Source organism: Pelmatolapia mariae, linkage group LG23, assembly GCF_036321145.2.
Source record: "Pelmatolapia mariae isolate MD_Pm_ZW linkage group LG23, Pm_UMD_F_2, whole genome shotgun sequence".
In the NCBI taxonomy this organism is placed as follows: Eukaryota; Metazoa; Chordata; class Actinopteri; order Cichliformes; family Cichlidae; genus Pelmatolapia; species Pelmatolapia mariae.
In genome coordinates, this window is record NC_086246.1 from 48,391,429 (window position 1) to 48,410,264 (window position 18,836).

Below are 18,836 nucleotides of genomic sequence, written 5' to 3' on the forward strand. Positions count from 1 at the left end.
AGCCTAATCCTAAACCAAGCTCAACAAACCTGGGCTACCTGCTAACAAGTCACAGTGCAGCTAAGAGGCCAACCGAAACCTTAACCAAACCGTCTGTTTAAGTCACCTTTAATCACCCCTTCGCAGCCATTCATGTAAACAGCACCAGCTTATAGGTGCGTTCATTTTTTTCAGTCTTTCACCATTCTTTTGGCCCGCTTCCTGTATTTTCCCCGTTCCTTTCTGCATTTGTCCTTCTCTAGCTTCGGGATGGAAGTTCTAGCTGCGTCGTCATGGGAGATGACTCTCTCCATCTGCCTCCGCAGCCATGAGCCCATCTCCATCACACTCGCTTTATCCAAGGGACTTCCACCACCCCCACCCTCCTGGACCCCTCTTCACCATTCTGACAACCCCTGCCCCCTGCTCAATAGCCTACATAAGCCTGCGATGATAAGTGTTCTCCCTCTTTGTGCAGGTTGGGATAAGACAATGCCACAGAGCACTACAGAACATCATCCATCTCATAGCTCATCAATCTGGCAGACAAAAGATGAAATGTAGCTCAAAGTCCCTTTCGCAAAAGGGGTTTTCTCTTTGCTTAGAAGAGGCTTGTAGCCCAACTTTCTCGCTCCTTTTCACTGCTAAGTAAAGTTCTTCTCCCCGTGGCCACAGGGGAGGAAAGTATGGCTGTCTTTTCATAAAACACCAGTGCATAATTACAACTGCACAAAAACCCAATAAAATATGTAGACACAATTTCAATATCAAGTGACAGATGTACTCAGTGGCAGCAAAATTATCTTTTAGGCATGAAAAGCCTGAATGGAAACATGCTGTCAACTCACCAAAGCATGAGGCCTCTGCCACATTTACAGGAATTTGTTTTGTGGTAAATGCTAATTAAAGCCTGCTGTCAAATAAATGACACCATCTACTTTTGGTTCCTTGATCAAGTTTACATTGTGTCATGGCCAGCGTGGGGCTCTTTGTTCACTCACTGTGGTCTTTATTTTATTTATGTGTTTATTTGTTTCAGCAATACATTCCTAACAAGATACTCCTTGATGTTTTATGAGTAAATGTAAATTTACTTATACAGCATTTAGATCCCTGTGAACAATAGTGTGTTGTTTCACCTCTTTAACCACCATGACAAATAACAAGAGCATCAGAACGTAACCACCAAAGCATTAACTGTAACAAATTACTGTAAACAACCAATAAATTGAGTATAGTAACGTGCTGTAATCATCTTTTTCTTTTTTTTCAGTCATCAAGTCATCTGACTCGAGTCTTGCTCTGTTGCTTGTTTCTCATCCTAGCAAAATCCTGTTAGAGAAATCATGGGCACCGTCTACATCTTCCGTTATTGGTCTAAATGGCGTTTATTTAACCCTGTTTTCAAAAGTGTTTTGAGGAAGCAGTATGAGAGGAAACTGTTATCTTGCATTAAAAAAAAGAAAATGAACTGAGAGACAAGAACACACAGACTGAAAACCTTTTCTGCTTAAAAAAAATTGCTTTTTTTCTACTTACTGATCTACAGTACAGTGAAACATTCTAAGCTAACCCTCATTTTCTTTTATGCTGCTAGGGAAATTAGAAGCACTTATAATGATTTATTAAAATATGTGTCAATATCAATTGAAATAAAGTATATAAGGCAAAACCAGAGTTTATGCAATTCTAAAAGGCCTGAAAGTCAATATGTGGTATGACCACCTTTATTATTCCACATGGCCTGAACTCTCATAGGCAAGCTTTCTTGTAATTTCTTTAAGTAGTCTTCAGGAAAAGTTCTCCAGTTTTTTGTTTCACTTTTGTCATCTTACATTGCTTCAATAATTTTTTGGCATACTTCAGCCTTTTCTACCCATTTCCCTTCCTTAATAATGGCTTTATGACAGCCACATCTCCACTCAGACCATTTATGGTGACCCTTCAGTGAACAGTACATGGATGAGCTGAATGGCTAGCATCTCTCTGGTACTGATTTTTTTTTTAGGTCCACTGTTCCTTTGTCCATTTTCCTCAGATTTTTTAAGGAAACATTGCACACCACGCTGCAATAACAACACGTTGTGCAATTCTAATAGCCAGCGGGAATTATGTTTATAGAGCAAAAGTACTATTTTATGTCTGTCAAGTTGTGCAGTCTTTAGCTTTTTTAATTAATTCAACTCAAGAGATGGAAACAAAGTATGTGTTTTACAAGCTGCTAATAGTAAAGTAACTAAGACTGGTTTCATAACGGGTTATTGTTTTATTCTAAGGGATTTTGTGAAGAATTAACAACAAAAAAAGCTTGTTGTGAGTGTGTGAAAGTGGGCATAATATTCAAATAACATGGTGTTCCTATTCTGCTGTGTGTTATTTATAGTGGCAACATACACTGTTTATATCAGCTGTTCATATTTGTATAAAATATATGTGACAGCTTTACCTGTCCCAAAATTACACTGGACACCCTTAATTATCATCATTTCTACTCTGGTGTTCATTTAAAATTACTACGAATATTTAAAAAGATTTTTTATTAAGACTGCTTCGAACTTTAAAAAAAATTAACAGAGCATCAGCATGAATAGTGCATTTCAGACAAAGGGAGGAGACGTGTTGTAGCAGCTTTTACACTAACAGCAGCAGCAATATGACCAAAGCCTCTAATCCATTTTACACAAATGTTCTGTTAAACCATTCAGCCAACATATCAGGTTAACCTGTTAATCTGCTCTTCGTGTCTGGCTCTCAGGAGCTTTTCTCACGATCAATATTATAAGTCCCAAACTGTCCACAGACTCCAAACAGACATGCTTGCATTGTTACCATAATCAAGACACCACAAAGTTAGCATTTTGAGTTCTGTTAATAGTAAAACCCTAGACTGGAACCATAGAGAACCATATCCTGCTAAGTAAACACAATATACTGGACTTTTAGACGTAGATGACCTCAATGTAAGTCTCTACCTTGAAGTATTAAGTTAAAACCAGTGGCTATTTCTTTTTGAGAGAAGCTTCAAACCAATCCAGCAGGGAATCAACCAGACCACCTCAGGTTAATCTCACTACGACCTGAAATGCCCATGAAGGATTAAGTCCAGTGTACACCTGCTGCTGATTTTAAGCACACAATGTCAAAGTGACTGCGTTATTTCAAAATCACAAATGATAAACATAACTCTTAAGAGCTGATTAATTACCCGGGTTATTCAACAATACTTAAATCTCTGATGCAGGACTGCTTAGAGTTTAGCTACAGAAGTGATGACCCTTAACTTGTCCATATTTACAGAACACATTTTTAATGTCTTAACATGCTTTTTTCCTTGTAAAATTGGAATGATTTTATATGATCTGATTTACGTCCACCTCTAAAAATAAAATTTACTTACAGAACTAGAATTAGGACTGAAAATGCACTCTAACATCTAGCAGAGTCTATGCGTGTCCAGCTATTATTGTAGCAGATATAATCCGTGTGAAGAGTTGTGTAGCTGTCAAGGTGTGTATGTGTGTTTTTAAAAAAGCTTGACACCAAGATGAACTCTCTGACACTCAAGTACAGTTCACATCAGAATGGACCTGCACAGCAGCACAGAACCCCAGGAATTGGACAGAGTGGATGGATTCTATCCATGCAATTCACACCTCCTCTGACCATTATTACAGCCATGTTTGGTTGTCTTAAGAACTAGCTGCCCTGTCAGTAGCTAGCTGCTGAGGTAAAATGACCAGTCTAAACTGAGTAATCTGTCTTCAAAAAATACCTTTATTTGTTTTGTTTTTTAATTTTTCTCTCTCACAAAATTGACTCTGGCTTCAATAAGACCCAACATATGGGAAGTATCAGTGAAAATCTGGTCTGATTAGATATCACTTTTCACCTTATTTTTTGTGTTTCTGACAACTCTCATGTGACTACCATGTTCATGTGGCCTTAATGACTCATGGTGAAACATCATCATGTGCATGAGGCAAGAGGTTTCAATGCCTTGCCTCTCTGTCAAAAAAAGGGGGGAAAAGCGAGAAAGCTGGCAGTGGATGTCATCTTAAAGTAAAGAACTTTAAACTAAAACGAATTACTGAGAAGAATACACTGGTGTCTACCACAAAGCAGACTGTATATACACTTTGATGGACAAGATATTTTTGTCTCTTAAATGACCCCTTATGACCCCTTGCCAAAACATTACCTTTATTTAACCATATTTGGCCACTACAGGATTTTTTTTTAATGGAGGTGTAGTCTTTAAAATTACTAGTTTGCTTTAGAACTTAACATAATTGACTTACTCAACTTCTGCCTCATGATCTCAGCTCCTGCGTGTAGACAGAAATCAGCTTTTGAACACTAAACATTTCACCCCGTACCGTGGAGCCTGCAGTACTATCCTGCTGCCTAGTGGCGCAGTTAGGAACCACAGGCTGCGACGCAAATTTTCCAGCAGCATTAAAACCGTTGCAATTTGCAATACTTTTAATGTCTTTGTTTAGTGTCACTGTCGCTCTCGCATTGTTTGTTGTTGTTTTTGTTCATTTTTTTCTTCCTATATATATGTGTGTGTATTTATATGTGTCTTACTTGTAATTCTTTTAAGATCTCTTATTTTGCTTACTGTCATTTAGCTATATAACTCAGTCTTCTATTCTGTGTATCTGTTACTGTTTTTTGTTTTGAGAATCAGAGAGCAATAAAATAAATGATTATAATAAAATTCCCAGCTGCGCGCCCATGCTCGCTGCGCGACGGGTTGTAAGTCCCTCGGCGGCACCCGTAGACTGACGGTAAAGTCAGACGTGTATCTAAACGGGAAGTTCATCCCTAAACAGACGCTTGATCAACAGTGGTATGAGGGGTCGCTCGATCGCGCTTTGTTACAGTGTGATAATACACTAATGAATTCAAAAGAGGATGTCATCCGACTTAACGTTCGACTTCGAAAATCATCGGCAATACCCTGTGATGGATAGTATGGCAGGCATCATCTCCATCGATCAGGAGGGAGAGTGGGGTAAGCAACAGCAGAACTCACACATTCTAGAAAGACCCGTAGAGAGAAGCAGTGTAGCTGACCCAGGATATCAACAGAGACAAGACGTCACCGAATAAAAGAGGAATTTTTATAAGTCGGTTGTTTTAAAGACACAAGTAGGAGGTTTATGTGTTGTGCTTGTTGTCACACTCCTAAGTCTTAGTTAGCCATTTAGCATTAGCCATGATGCTGTGATGATGTAACAGCAGGTAATTGGAGTTATAACTGGAGACAGGGCACACTTCACACTGCATTGTCTGATCATTATTACAGATATGTAATACTAAATATTGATAATATATAAAGTGCACAACTTACCCTAAAAAAACAAAAACACGAAGAATGTATATTTTTGTCTCATTTTTACTGATTTATTTTAATAATCGCTTTTAAGGTCTCGAAAAGTAAAACTTGTTAACAATTTATATATTTAATGTTATCTATTATTATCATTGTTAATGCTATTTGTTTTATTAGGTTACTAATAATAGACTTGCTGTTTGCACTTAATTGTGTTTTATGCTGAATTGTGTAAAAACCCGAGGAAGAAAATGTAGAAGAAACAAATAAGATGTTAAAAATGAAAGTGAAACAGATTTGTTAAAGTGTGACCATAATAAACTTGTTTGGCCTGTTAGAGTTTATGCTTTGAAAAACCAAAAAACAAAGATACATTTTTTAAGGGTACATTTTTTGGTGTTAGTAGTTTTGTCTGTAATTGTGTTATGCTGTGTTGTGCGTGTTGTGCATGCATGTTTTTGTGGCACAGTCTGAACTGTATTGATAGCATTTCCAAATTACACATTGCCTGTATGGGCTACTTACTGAATATGGCAGAACTAACTAAATACAGTAAATGTGATCATACCAGCTTGTCTCTTTTACTGGTAGTTAACCGCAAGAAAAAAGCAAAAGCCAAATGTGGCACTTACTTATTTTTAAGATATTTTTTGTAATTGTTTTGTATTCATTTCTTCAATAATCTCATGATAAAGATTTGTAATGGAAAGCAATTGTCTGTGTTCTGTTCTCATTGACATACAGACTTAAGCCTGTTCGATGAGCTGGAGAAACTAGGCGATGAGGCGATGGATGCAGATGAGCTGCTTGAGGCTCTTGATAATGCTGGATATGTGAGTAACTCATCCTCTTAATATGCAAATACATGGGGAAGTGAAAGATCTGCCCAGCGGAAATCAGAAAACAAAAAATTTGACTGTGTGGTGCTGAGGGTAGAGCCTAAGATGGCTACAGCCACATTTTGTTATGCAAGGATAGATAATGCACCAAAAAAATAAAAAATTCCACCTACATCGTGCATGCTAAAAGAATACTGTAGACTCAAATAAATGCCCCAGAATTTAATTTTTTTTATTTTGATCAGCTATAAATGATACATTTATTGGATTTCCCTACATGCATTTGCTTCCATTCTGCTTTCTCAGGAAGTCCATTTTTTTCAAAACCATATGTTTGATTTCTCAGGCCAACGGTGTTCCAGATCTGGACTTTGACATCAACATTCCTCCATGGAGTGAAATGGATACATGCAGCATTTCCACAGGTACGTTGCCGTACCTGCAGCACAAAATAAGGACTATATAAATAGATCTAAAAGAGATATTATTCAGGGATAATATAGCTGTTTTACTACATGCATGTAACATTGGTGAGTCATTATTTTTCAAACTCATCCACCATGCAGTAGGTTTAATGGTCCAACAATACAAAACTATTGAATGGTTCAATACTTGAGAGACTCATTGGCTTATGCTGAATAAGACTCACACATATTGCCCATTGTTTCCATGTCCTTGTGCATCCAGATGGTGAGGTGAGTGTGGACTCTCTGTCACCTGCCCACACTCTGAGCTCGGTGCCCTCTCCTGCCTCAGTGGAAGCTTTGTCTCCGTGTTCCTTCCAAGTAAGACACAGTTTTCAACGCTTTGTCCTTCCTGGTTTTTCTGCATTTGAATTGCATTTCCAATGCAAATTGCGCTTTGTTTCACATTGTGATTATTTACATGCTTGCCCCTCTTTTGAGCAGTTGCAGCAACAAAAATTTTCATCCAGATGGCGTTCAAACAATGACAGCTGCTCTTTCCTTTTGGATGGTCATGCACACACTTGAGACACTTATTACCAAAAGCCTTAAACACCTTGTCAGATTAATAATTTGCCATCCATCTGAAATGTGCTCCAACGTCTCGTTAAAAACAGAAAAAAAGGTGCTGACAGCTTCAAGCATATTAGCATAATTTAGCAGGCAGATGTTTTCACAGCGTGTCAAATCAAGGACAAGGGTTACATCTTTTTCTGGCCCCAACACAGTCTGCACGCATTTGTCTGCTAAAGGAATCGTCCTGACTTCTCCAAGGACACATTTGTCGGCTGGAGTCTTTGAGTACTGATAAGGACACTCTATCTGTTTTTATCTGGCGTGCCTTGAGCACACATGGAGTACAAATGGCTTCACAAATTAATTTATAGTGTCACGGGTGAAACGTATTTAAACAGTGATGTGACTACACTGATCATGTCCTCGAAGATACATGATCTAAATCTCATTTGTTTCTTCATTCAGGATGAGGCCCTGTCTCCACAATTGCAGCCGTCTCCTCTTTCAGTCTGCTCAGAGTCCAGTGGCTTTTCTGAAATCTCTTCCCCACCTAGAAAAGCTGCAAAGAGGACCAATCAGGTTGTACGAGGTGAGGCAGCTTCTGCCACCACACGTCTGCTAGCTATTCAGCTTTTCTCAATAGTTAGATATTTGATTACTAAAACAGGGAAGATTTGCTATTTTTGCACCACAATATGGGTTTGCAAAACTCTGGGATGTTGTGTCCTGTCTGAAAAAAAAAGTCCTTTAAGAATAACTTATAACTGTAAATGCATATTTGTTTTCCTGAGCTTAGGATATTTATATGAATGCCGTTTCCTTGTCTAACTACTTCCATCCCTGTCCTTTGACATATGCACACATGCACACCAGCCAAGCCAGTTCAGCCGGTCAAGAAACCGATTCAGATTGGCCCAAAGGTTTCCATCCAGCCCAAACCACTGATTACAGCTGTGCCATTGGCTCAAGCAGCAGCTCCCATGCAGGCCAAGACAATCATCATCCAGCCCCTGCAGACCACTGTGCTCCCTGTGGTAAAACCAGCTCCAGTCAACATCAAACCAGCACCCCCTGCAGGTCAGGGCTCACACTGCAACACATCAAAACGTGCTTCTCCCTGCACTGTATTGCATCAGACCAATGCATTAGTCATATTAACTGGCAATTTGATATGTCTTACTCATAATACTTTGTAACTCATAATTTAGAGATGATATTATATCAGGATTATGTTGTCAGTGCTACTGAATCTTCCGTAAGCAACAATTTAATTGTTGTATCTTTGCCAGTAGGTGGTGCTTTAACCACAGTTTTTGCTCTGTGTGAGGCTGTTTCTCACTCTTTTGCTTGATGATCAATACATAAGAATGAAATTAGACAGTAGATTATCCTAATCAAAATATGTCCATATTTGCCTGACATTTGAAAAAAAATATGCTCTCTTGAAATCATTATTTTGAATAAATAGCCGAACAAGCTTGCTTTCTAACCAAAAAGTGAGACTGTTTATGGGCTGCTATGTGTTTCGTGCATTAGAGTCATTATTGCTGTTGTTTCTTTCTGGTTTAGCCTTTCTGGGTGACCAGTCAGGCCCTCTGTGTTTGTTACATCAGCAGCATCTAAGCCAATGTAAATACTTATGTCATTGTTTGGGTCCCAAATGGGTGGAGCATCTGACCTCTCTCGAAGTGAATTTGAACTTGGCTCCGCTGTCTGCCTTGTAACGGCCAAGATGGCAGATGGTTAAGGCCAAGATATTCAAATGCAAAGCCCCAGATGGAAATTTATTCAAGCGTGCTCAGTGCTATGAAGGGTATTGTTTTATGAGCTCATCAACATTCACAGCTGAGGAGTAAACCTCCTCAGCAACGGGACGATTTAAAAAAGGAAAGAAAGGAAATGAAACTGTTTATTGATTAGTTTCCAACAAACAAACATGCTGAAGCAAATGTTTGGCTTTTTTTTTAGGCCTATGAATTCTTACACATGGTGAACTTGGGCGCAGGACTTGGTGTTGGCACTGCACACATTCATTAGCAGAACTGGCAAACACTTGCACAATTAGCATTGACAGGTTTAGCATTAAAGGGGAAGGTGGCGGGGTCAGCTTGATGAGTGGTTCCTGGCACACCGCTCTGGGAGGCTTCTGCGTTAGTAAGGCCTTAATTTATAGTGACAGTCTTGCATTATGTTTTCCTTGTTTATTTCATTTGAGCTATGTTGTACTTCAAGTGTGCGGACACGTGCACATTTATGTCTGTTTAGGCTCATAAACATCACAAACCTATCACGGTGGAATGTGCAAGTTTAAGACCATGGGTCAAGATGGCAAACATCTTCTCCACCTGTAATTTTAACAAAGAAGTCCTGTTAAAGAGAAGGAGGTGTATGTAGGTCACCAGAGGCAGGGAGGAGTTTGGAGGAACTGGAGTGTACCACCTGCATCATTTTTACAGGGCACATTGGGCTCATCTTTCTCTTGTGTATTGTCACTGTACAAGACGAAACCTGGATGAAAAAATAAATGCGAAAGCAAAGTAATCTTCATTAGTCTATGTTAATCACACAATAAAAATATGATTAGCATGGTTAAGACCTTTAATTTGAAAAAGCCTGTGTGTGTCTCTCTCTCAGGTCACCCTCTTTTGCTGTCTCAGCCAAGCCAGCTACTGCAGATCCAAACACCACAGGCCATCTCTGGGAGTGTGGTCACTATGCCAGCACTCAGCCAGGACTGGTCTGTACCCGTCGCTGCTCCACCAGTGGTTTCAGGCACACTTTTGACCCCATCCTCAGAGGATGATGTGAGTTCTGAGCATTCTCTAAGAATCTTCTTTTATGAGAGTTTCTATATAATCACCCAACACTGAGATGTTACCACTTCTGGTTTAAAAGCTCTTATCCATAAAATATACAGGAGAAAAATAATTCTTTCTTATTTTGTGTGTCATGATTATTCATCTTTCTTTGTATTCTGACTGTTAACTGAACTTGTTTTTGTGGGAATTTGTTTGGTGTTTACTCTAAAATCAGGTGCATTAAATGCAGGCACATATGGTGATATAAGTATAAGTAGTATAATTCTTATTTGTTCCACTTTTCATAGACAGGTTACAAAGTGCTTTACAAACTATACAGAGTTGGAGTTAAAAGTAAATATAAAATTAAAAGAAAGCACTGGAGTAATATATCTGATTATCGTTCAGAGCAAGTTTACCCAAAAAATAAATAAATTAAATGCTTGTAAAACATTTTTATTTTAACCCTGTGTATTTTAGAAGCATGCAGGCCTTTAATGAGTATTTCAACGACAGATCTTCTTACAGTGGAGGAGTATCTTAAGGATAGGTAGGATTTTTAAGCTCACAAAACGCTGTGATGGTCGTAGTCTTTAATTTGCTACCTAACTAGCAATGTGCCCAAGTAATTCACAGGAATAAATGGTGCCTTCAACACCTGTGTTTGTGTGCGCGTGTGTGTATCGACATGCAAGTACTTGCCTGTGTGCGCTTGCATGGAGCAGCATTGTTATGCATCGTGAGTGTGCGTGCAGTTGCTCACTTTGTGATGCTGTGCTCCTGGTGTTTACGCTTGAACTGGATCCTGTCCAACCTAAACTCCCCCATTTTAACCTTTTTGTTTTTAGTATTTATTTTAATCTCACAAACCATTAACTTAGATTTTTGGTTAAAATGGTGGAAATGAAAAAGCATTTATAGCTATTATTTGTAATAATGAATCCATTTTTCCACACTGAGGGAAAAGTTATTACTCTGCATGGACCATGCCAGTCTTTTTTTGCATAGAGAGTGCGTACCAGGCACGTTAATTTACTTTATACCAGGGGCACTCAAAGTGCCAGTGTAGGGAGCCAGTTTATGATGGAGGGCTATAGAAATCCACATGTGAAACACTTACTTTGCAATGTCACTGCTCAGAGGGTGGTTTGTCTTGGTGGTTGTCATTTTTGTGCGAGTTTTGTAGTTTTTGGGGTTTTTTGTTTTGTTTTGGATTTTTTTAAACCACTGATGAAGTGGCATTTCTTGAAACCAACTCTGTTTCTTAAGACTTATGGTGGCTAGAGAGAGCAGAACTGAAAGTTACATGAACTTGTTCTTATGCAGCTCTTTTCTACTCTACATGAGCATTCAAAGTGCTTTATAGAACATGCATTTGCACAAGCACCTTTTTCTGTGCCTTGCCTCTAGACTAGTGCTTTCTCTCTAACGATCGCATACACCTACACTCTGGTGAATGCATCGGAAGCAACTCAGGGTTCAGTATCTTGCCCCAGGATTTCTTGGCATGCAGATCATACCAAAGTATGCTTGGGCAACGGATCACCAACCTTCCCATTAGGAGACCACGTACTCTACCTCCCAAACCACAGCCACCCCTAAGAACTTAAAACAGAAGAAAACTGTTCCTTTTGTCTCATTTTGCACCATTATACGTAGTATGAAATGTAGAGAATCACATTCTTTCTTTGTTGTGCGCAGGGGCCGAATAAAATGTTAACAACGGCCACCATTTGTGATCACAGACCACACTTTGAGAACGCTGGCTTGAGACCACGTTATGATCTAAAATGAATGATTTTTACTTTGTAATCGGAGATAAATCTTAAGGAATGCTGCAGAGCACTGAGATGACACAAACATGTAAAAATACAAATAGATGATGAGTGGTTTTTTTGTTTGGTTTTTTTAATTTGCTACAATAGAACAGATTAGTTTGAAAATCAAATCAAGCCAGAGTTACTGAAGGTTTTATGGAAGCACAATCAGTTTACAGATGATGATCACTGGCCTCTGCTCTGTTTGTACCCGTGGGATTTTACTGGAAAGATAGATATGTTATGTAATGTCTTTCAGACGATGCGTTCAGTGTCATAGCAGGACATTGCTTTCAGTATTAATGGCAGAGGGTGTATTCTTTCGTGTGATGCGTTCAGGGGTGATGCCAGGACAGCTGCGGTGATTCATAAATGCAGTGCTTTCCCCACACACATTCGTTTCTCCCTGGTTGATTTTTACGACAGCATATACATGCAATCACGGCCCCATTAACTGCAGCAGAGACTGCCCCAGCAATTTAAAAGACATAAAGTAAACTTGTAGAATTTCTTTATTGTTTATGGCACATTTTTTTTGGTCTCTTCATAAAGGGTCACCAACTTTTACAAGTGCTTGTCTTATTTTGTGTGGGCGTGTTTGTCGTGATCTTTTAAAGACCTGAGGCTAGCAACATGCCGTGACTTTTAGCAAATTCGCTGTTGTTTCGGGCTTTGGTCTCCAGCACAGCAGTTACTCATGTCTTGTTCTCATCTGACCTTTATTGGGTTGAGAAACATGTTCTCACTCTGTCTCCTCTTTCAGACTTGTTTGTTTTGTTAGCAGGACTTCCACATTCACAGCATGTCTCCTTAGCGTTAGGCTGAACAGCAAAGTTGCAAAAATGAAAAGTTGACATATTTTGAACCTTTGTTAATTATGGAAAACCATGTGTCACATTTGTGGAATGTCTCTAAAACCATGTGCAGTGATTTCTGTGGTGGGAAAATGTATCCAGATTTCTGCTGTTATTATCTCATGGGTCAGTGATATATGTGAACATGAAAAAAAGTTCACACCATCTTAATTAATATTAACCTGGTTAATCGGGTAATTTAAAAAAAAAAAGATTCTGAAAAGTGTCTGGGTTTGGTTTTTTTAATGAAATGTAAAGGTTGACCTCTAGCTGTAAAAGCCGTCCACCCCTAAAAGGGCGTAGAGGAACTTGTCCAATTATCATGGGCATAATTCAGTTGAGAAAAGCACTTTTTGTGCCAGACATCGAGAGAAATGTCGAGGAATTCCAAACCTCAGAGGCCAAAACAAATACTCCTCTCAGCCATTTATAAAGCCAACCAAGTCAATAAAGTTTATAATAGGTGATTAAAAGAAAGGGTCTGTAAACATTTAATTGTTAGCAGGACAAAGAGATCCAAAGTTTTGAAGTTCACCTTATTTACCAAGAGAAAAAGGTAGTGGAAATTTAAAAAGCTCCTCTGAAGGGCCTTTTAAGGGACAACTGGGGCAGTTTTTACACATTTTTTGTTAAGGATGGAATGTTTTTATATTTAGAGCAATTTCAATGAAGTTAGCTGTTTCTGTGGCACAACAAGGAGAATGTAAGAAGCTTGACTCTTCGTGAGAGCGCACTGCAGCTGTGTTCACTCATTGTGGTTTGGCTGCAGCAGAGTGGTGGACTTGATAGGCTTGTGGATGTGTAAAATGCCTGTTAAAGATGGCATGCTTGTGCCAGGTGTTGCTGCATGTTGTATCTACAGTAAGTCTGTGTGTGTCGCTGATTCTGGTCTCCACAGTACTGTATTTTGGCCTGCGTAAGCCTGGATGTTAAACGGCTGCAAAGGATTACATGCTTCAGACAGGTGTTGTGCAGTGCGACAGCTGTAAATAGCCATCAGGGATTGGGTCAGTGTAGTGTAATGGGCTCCCAAACGGCAAGGGATTTAGATTTATGTGTGTGTGTGTGAGTGTGTGTTTGTGTGCATGTGCATGCATGCAAGGGAAAACAATCCCGTCTGAAATTGCAGGCCTCAACAAAGGTTCCCATTAGTAGGATGGAAGGATTTACAGGCGTGGACCCCAGGAAGGCCTGGTGGTCCCTGCGTACAGCTAACTTAGATATTTAGGCAAGTTTAACTTTTTTTTTTTCATCAGAAATATTTCTAAAGCTGGACAGCTGAGACTGAGCTTGATTAAAAACATTGAATCCACTCACTGGCCACTTTTTTTAGGCATACCTTTCTAGTACTTGGACCACTTTTTCCTTCAGAATGGCCTTAATTCTTCGTGACATGGATTCAACAAGATGCTTGGACCTATTCCTCTGAGGTTTTGCAGCAACATCACACAGTTGCTGCAGATTTGCTGGCTGCACTTCATTGTTGCAAATCTCTTGTTCCAATACTTTATGCCGCAGACTTAATCCGTTAGATTGAGATCTGGTGACTGTGGAGGCTTTTTGAGTAAAGTGAACTCATTGTCACGTTGAAGAGCCTTGTACCTTATTCTGTTGGAAGCAGCCATTGTAAGATGCATACACTGTGGTAAAAAAGGAATGGACATGTTCAGTAACAATAGTGTGGTAGGCTTTGGCATTCACACTTGGTACTAATAGGCCCACAGTGTGCCTCTGGCCTCTGGCATTAACAGGGCATTTCCACCCAGAGAACTGGCGCTCACTGTTTTTTGGACCATTCTCTAAAAACTCTAGAAATGGTTGTGTGGGAAAATCCCAGTAGGTCAGCAGTTTGTGAAATACTCAGAAGTCACTTAAATCACCTTTCTTTGCCATTAGCAGTTGAAGAAAGTAGGCAGTGAGTAAATAACACATGAACACTTAACTTAAGACCCCTTTTTGTAGTCTCACCGTACAAGCACTGTGCACTTCACACTGCATACTGCTGATGGGGAAAAAATAGTGTTTATTGAGAGTCAACTGATTTCCAAAGGTTCTACTGCCTGTACTAATGTTCCTAAATCTTACCTCTGGCTCATGCCCTCCATACAATAATCATTACTAACTAAATTAAAACTAAACATTTTAAACGATAAAAATTCAACTGAAACAACCAAACACACTCTGGAAACTAACTGAAACTAAACTGAATTAATAGCAAGAAATCAAAACGATATAAATAAAACTCACATTAGAAAATACACAACTGTAATAACTCTGCTCTGATCCACTCGCACCCTATTAGCAAACTTTATGGCTGAAGTAGGGTTCATCATTCTGCTTGCTCTATGCTCAACATATTGCAACCACATTGGCTACGACAGATCTGTAACTCATCACCTCTCTCTCCCGGCTTCCTCCTGCATTAGCAAAGATGTTTTCTTTGTTGGTACTGTGCGCATCCTTTCGACTGTTGGGGGACTTGTGATCTCGGCGACTGTCTGCATCACGCTCGACTGAAATGTCACCTATGGAAACCATTTCACAGTTATGAGGGTTTATGACTCACAGTAAAATCATGAAACATTTACACCCTGACCTGTTAGAGGAAGCCACTATCATCTGGATAGATTAATGGTTAATCACAAACTTCCTTTTGGAATAATCCTTGAACTGTTGAACTGAATGAGGGGTTCCTCACTTGCATTGTGGCGAACAGACTCCTGTATGCCTTTCTCTCTTCACCCATATTCATCTGTTGAAGTGCTGTTGACCAGGAGTTGGGATGATCATGCAATTAGAAGCATTCACACGGCGCTGATCAGTAAACCAACAGCTGTCTGCAGCTGTTGCTATATGAGCTGTGCTGTGCTAATGGGCATTTTCCCCCCTTGTTTGCATTTCCCACTGGCATTCAAATAGTTTGAGTGTGAACGAGTATCACTGTTAGCCTCTCAACCCGCCAAGCTTCTTGAGAAATGCCACTCAGCCCCTTTTTTTTGCCCCTTGCCCCACATCTTCCTCCCCAGCCTCATTGTGGACGCGACATGAAGTTCCCCGTGCTCTTCACTCCCTGGTAACTGCTTACTTGCAGTGTTCCCAGGCTCAGGCTAGTGGCACGGCTCCCAGAGCTCGGCTGGGAGACAGAAGAGTTTCTCAGGAGACAGAACACAAATACAGGGATCCAAATAACTTAATCACCAGCGGGGCTATTAGACCCTGGATCTTAGAGACTTACCCTTAGGAGGACGTTCGTGTTTGGAGAAGAGGGGCGGCGAGATAGCTGGGGAGTGGGTGGACAATGAAGGTGTTTGGGTAATCTGTGCCACTGGTTCTGTTCATTTGAGAGAGGTCATGTTAACATATGCACTATTTGGGTTAGCATGCGAGACTTTGATTTCAGTTCTCATCTTACTGACGTCAAGTGGAAAGAATCTAACTACTTGAGCGTGTCTTTATTTATTTATTAATTTGTTTATGTTGATATTTTTTAAGTCTTGATTCTCACAAAAGCCTCAGATAAACAAATCTAAACTGAAAAAAAAAGCCAGAATTGTATTTATTTATTTATAGTTTACCTTGAAAGTTAAAACAATAGATGCTGGCTGTGGCCGTTCTTATGTTTCCACATTTAGACCACTAACATATAAACTGTTTCTGTGTTTATGTGTGCCTGATGTGAACCCATTTATCAATGAGTGACACCTTTTCTAAACACACATATAGAATAGAAGCATTGCAGGTGACCTTTTATGCCCCTAGAGGATCCTGGTGTAAATATTTTACTTAAAGCATACACTTAAGGGCTCTTTGGAGCGATGTTAATGCCAGGATTTGCTGAAGAATTGTCATTAACCTTACAACACATCCTTAATGTGTCTGTTTATTATTCTATCACTGAAGTAAACTGGAGCACCAGCAACAGAGGGAGTCTCCGGGTGAGAATAACATAGTCGGCACTGGCTTTTATGTTGGGTTTATCTTTCCTGGTTCCATTTATTTTCTGCGTTTCCTGTGATTTCTTCTTTCTCGTGCCAATCTGTGCAATTCAAACCTCTGCCTTCTCCCACCTCTCCTTCCTCAGTATTTTTCAATATACCTCATGTGTTCCAAGTGTTAATGAGTGAGTGTTGGTTCAAGAAATCGACAGAGCAGATGTCGGAGCACATGTATGTGAAATGAAATGTCAGTAAATATAAATGAATATAACGTACGTCTTTAGAATTGACTGTAAAATGATGTTTAGTTTCCCAGAGAAGCTGTGGTCAGAGTCATTATGTTTATGGGCAGTCCCATCTGTTTTTGTTTTTGTTTTGTTTTTATTTTGTGTGTTTTTTGTTTCTTTTTTTGTTAATCCCATCCTCAGTTCTTGATTGGACTTGACGGTCAACGGTCAAAGTAACTGTGAAATCACAAAGCACACGTTCACACGCTTATTTCCCATAATTATCAAAAAAATACACTCGAAAGATTAAAGATCAACTACTCTGGGAAATAATAATGTTTTGCCAGCAGTATTCAGCACGATCACTCTGGAACAGAAAGTAAGTTCTGTACCAGTGGTGACTCAGTAGAGATGTAGTGATTGAGTAAATCTCCTCTGATGCTGTATTTATGATGTCTGTAATGCATATTGAATGAGACAGCCGTAACCTAACGTTTTGGAAGCACGAGATGTTTCTAGTTTTCTCCTCATTCCCAAGACACTTTTGGATCATTTTACTAAAAAGAACTGCTCATGTGATTCAAAAGACTTTTTATTTAAGTCAACTATCACACAAGTCAGAAGAACCTGTGATCTGCAGTCCAACAGGTGGCTTAGGAAGTAGCTGCTTCTCTTTCCTGTTTGGATATGTGCTGAGTCGGAGAAGGATAAAATATTGGCGTAACTTCAATAATAAATGATGTCCTTGTTTTTGTTTTTTCTCACATTCCCACTGTAGTCCAAGTTGTCCCAGAGACAGCAGCGCATGATAAAAAACCGCGAGTCAGCGTCCCTGTCTCGGAAAAAGAAGAAAGAGTATTTGCTCTCGCTGGAAGCTCGCCTGAAGGTGGCGTTGTCTGAGAACGAGGTGCTCAAGAGCGAGAACGGCAACCTAAAGAAACAGCTGGAGGGCCTTCTGAGCGAGGTGAGATACGACCAGCGCTTCCCTCACAATACGGGCACATGTGCAAATGTTGGAAGTAGTTTTTACTACAATGGGTTTCCTTGCTTTCTCTGCAGAATACAGTGCTGAAAACAACAGCACCCAAAAGGAGAGCGGTGTGCCTCATGGTGGTCGTGGTGTTCCTCGTTCTTAATGTTGGACCAATGAGGTGAGTGTGGGACACTGAACAGATGAATGCTTTCACTTGCCATAAAATGTAATTTGATACAGTGTTCGATGGCTGAAACTCAATTCAAACCAAATGAGTGCTGATGACGGCTGATATTGTCAGGCTGCATGAATATTTCTGCCATGATTATTGACTGAATAGAAATGGGAAGCCCCATGACTCACAGTGGGAAGCACGCCCTACATGTAAGATATTATGCAAAAAACTTTTTCCTTTTCAGACGATGTCTTCAACTTTTTAACCGCCCCACTCCCTCAAAACGAAGAAAAATCTCTTTTATCAAGTATATTGAACAAAAAGTAAAAGGAAATAAAAGGTGATTATCGGTTGAGCTAATATTTGCGTATATTAAAAGTCATTGACTTTGCATGATAATACTTTTGGGGGTTTCCCCGTAAGACTTTACTACTATCCTCTGGAGCCAAGCACCAGAGCATAGTACTGAGTAGTATGTAGTCCATTAATGCACATACTATAAAAGCCCACCTTTATCCTGACCAAAGCCGATCTCTTGGAAAAGAAAGTGACGATTAATAGTTCATATGTGCCGTATTGTTCTCGTGTGTACAGTTCAGTCCTCTGATGTTGCTGCCAGAGTTTATAGGACTTCTTGACTAATGGATGAATAACTCTCAAAACACTGCGATGGGCTGGGGCAAAAGTAAACTGTTACCACTGGCGAAAGTAAAATAAAATCATTCTGGCTTCAAACATAAGAAAGAAATGTAAAAAGCATTTGCACATGGTCATTTTTCTTATCTTTGCTTGTAATATTAACAATTGGAACAAATTGTAATGAGTTATATAAAACTACACGGGGGGGGTGGGGGGGACTTGATTCCTCTCAGCTAGCAGATGGAGGGGTTGTGTAAGAGGGCAGTTCACCTCCAAGTGTAT

The 18,836-nt window shown here is 39.6% G+C and overlaps 1 protein-coding gene across 1 annotated transcript in view; it reads left to right on the top strand.

Moving 5' to 3' along the window:
• Window positions 1-4,775: 4,775 nt before the first annotated feature.
• Window positions 4,776-18,836, top strand: part of atf6 (activating transcription factor 6) — a 28,752-nt gene continuing 14,691 nt past the window's right edge. Inside the window, exons 1-9 of the mRNA XM_063467251.1 lie at window positions 4,776-4,996; window positions 6,062-6,150; window positions 6,503-6,581; window positions 6,844-6,941; window positions 7,602-7,725; window positions 8,010-8,213; window positions 9,771-9,940; window positions 17,546-17,731; window positions 17,827-17,918. Coding sequence (XP_063323321.1) covers window positions 4,897-4,996; window positions 6,062-6,150; window positions 6,503-6,581; window positions 6,844-6,941; window positions 7,602-7,725; window positions 8,010-8,213; window positions 9,771-9,940; window positions 17,546-17,731; window positions 17,827-17,918 — 1,142 coding nt within the window. The 5' untranslated portion in view covers window positions 4,776-4,896. The remainder of the gene's footprint in view (window positions 4,997-6,061; window positions 6,151-6,502; window positions 6,582-6,843; window positions 6,942-7,601; window positions 7,726-8,009; window positions 8,214-9,770; window positions 9,941-17,545; window positions 17,732-17,826; window positions 17,919-18,836) is intronic.